Consider the following 1,077-nt stretch of genomic DNA (forward strand, 5'->3'; position numbering starts at 1 on the left):
CAATCAAGTATTTCTTTTAACCAACCTTTTATTATATTTTTCTTGAAATCTGTATATTAGTTTTGTTTTGGTAAAATGTATTTATTTTTTTGTTTTAATGTAAAATGATCTACAGCTGTGACTAGTATTTCTCTGGTTTGATCTCACATCGCTGTCTAATAGTGAATTTGTTTAGCGGATCACTGGGGAGGATCTGAGAGGGGGAATTCGGGAGAGTTAATTTGTCGATCAAATGAAAATTGTGAAATGGAAGGGACAAGAAGATAAAAGAAAAAAGGAATAAATTAAAATATTTGTATTTACTGCGTAGGCTGGAATTTGTTGTAAAGGAAAACTGAGGGGAAAAAAAATGTTTTCTTTCTTGTTTATTATATCATGTAAAAATATGTAATTTATATATGTCTGATCACGGATTAATTAGCATGCAGTGTAATGCAGCAACCCGATGTGTTTGGGCAGCAAGAATGAATAAAGCATTTCTCTCGTTCTTCTGTATTTTAGAAACTGCCGCCATTTTGTATTCCCTCTTATCATGGTTGTTTAGCGATTTTGAGTCTTAACTGTACATCATTTTCGTCGAAGTAAAATTTGTGGTGAAATAACTTATTGGTTTATCCTCTTGGACTCTTGGATATAGATTAGGTTTGCTCAAGTCTACCTACGCCTGATTTAACAAAATATTTTTTTCATAACGGGACCACATACCTAACGACATAAGTTGTCTAAACCCTAATATATTGCACACATTGTATTGTATTGTACATATTGTATAGTATATTGTTTTACTAGGGTACAGAGTATTTTAAATAAACTAACAATTAGTCATATAGTGGTTTTATTTTATTTTATAGTGGTGCAAAGGTGGTGAATGTGTCGTAATAGACGAAACAGGACAAAACGACATAATCCTTGGTCAGTGGAGTGAATGGTCTGTAGATCACTGCCAGTCTGGCTGCATCCTGAATTCAAAAGGTAATTTATACACAGAGCAGGTTTCTACTACTCAGGACCAGCAGTAGAAGGCACCCTGTGCGGGAACAATAAGGTGGGTAATGGACCCATCAATTTCTGCTACAG

The 1,077-nt window shown here is 34.2% G+C and overlaps 1 protein-coding gene and 1 long non-coding RNA gene across 2 annotated transcripts in view; one reads left to right on the top strand and one right to left on the bottom strand.

The window, feature by feature from the left end:
• Positions 1-1,077, bottom strand: part of LOC136795797 (uncharacterized) — a 35,042-nt gene that overhangs the window by 21,000 nt on the left and 12,965 nt on the right. The window lies entirely within an intron of this gene.
• The window catches only part of LOC106689511 (A disintegrin and metalloproteinase with thrombospondin motifs adt-2), a 22,169-nt gene that overhangs the window by 15,070 nt on the left and 6,022 nt on the right, over positions 1-1,077 (top strand). Inside the window, exon 13 of the mRNA XM_014434498.2 lies at positions 852-972. Coding sequence (XP_014289984.2) covers positions 852-972 — 121 coding nt within the window. The remainder of the gene's footprint in view (positions 1-851; positions 973-1,077) is intronic.

Source organism: Halyomorpha halys, unplaced genomic scaffold (assembly GCF_000696795.3).
Source record: "Halyomorpha halys isolate HHAL.00 unplaced genomic scaffold, Hhal_1.1 Scaffold1384.1, whole genome shotgun sequence".
In the NCBI taxonomy this organism is placed as follows: Eukaryota; Metazoa; Arthropoda; class Insecta; order Hemiptera; family Pentatomidae; genus Halyomorpha; species Halyomorpha halys.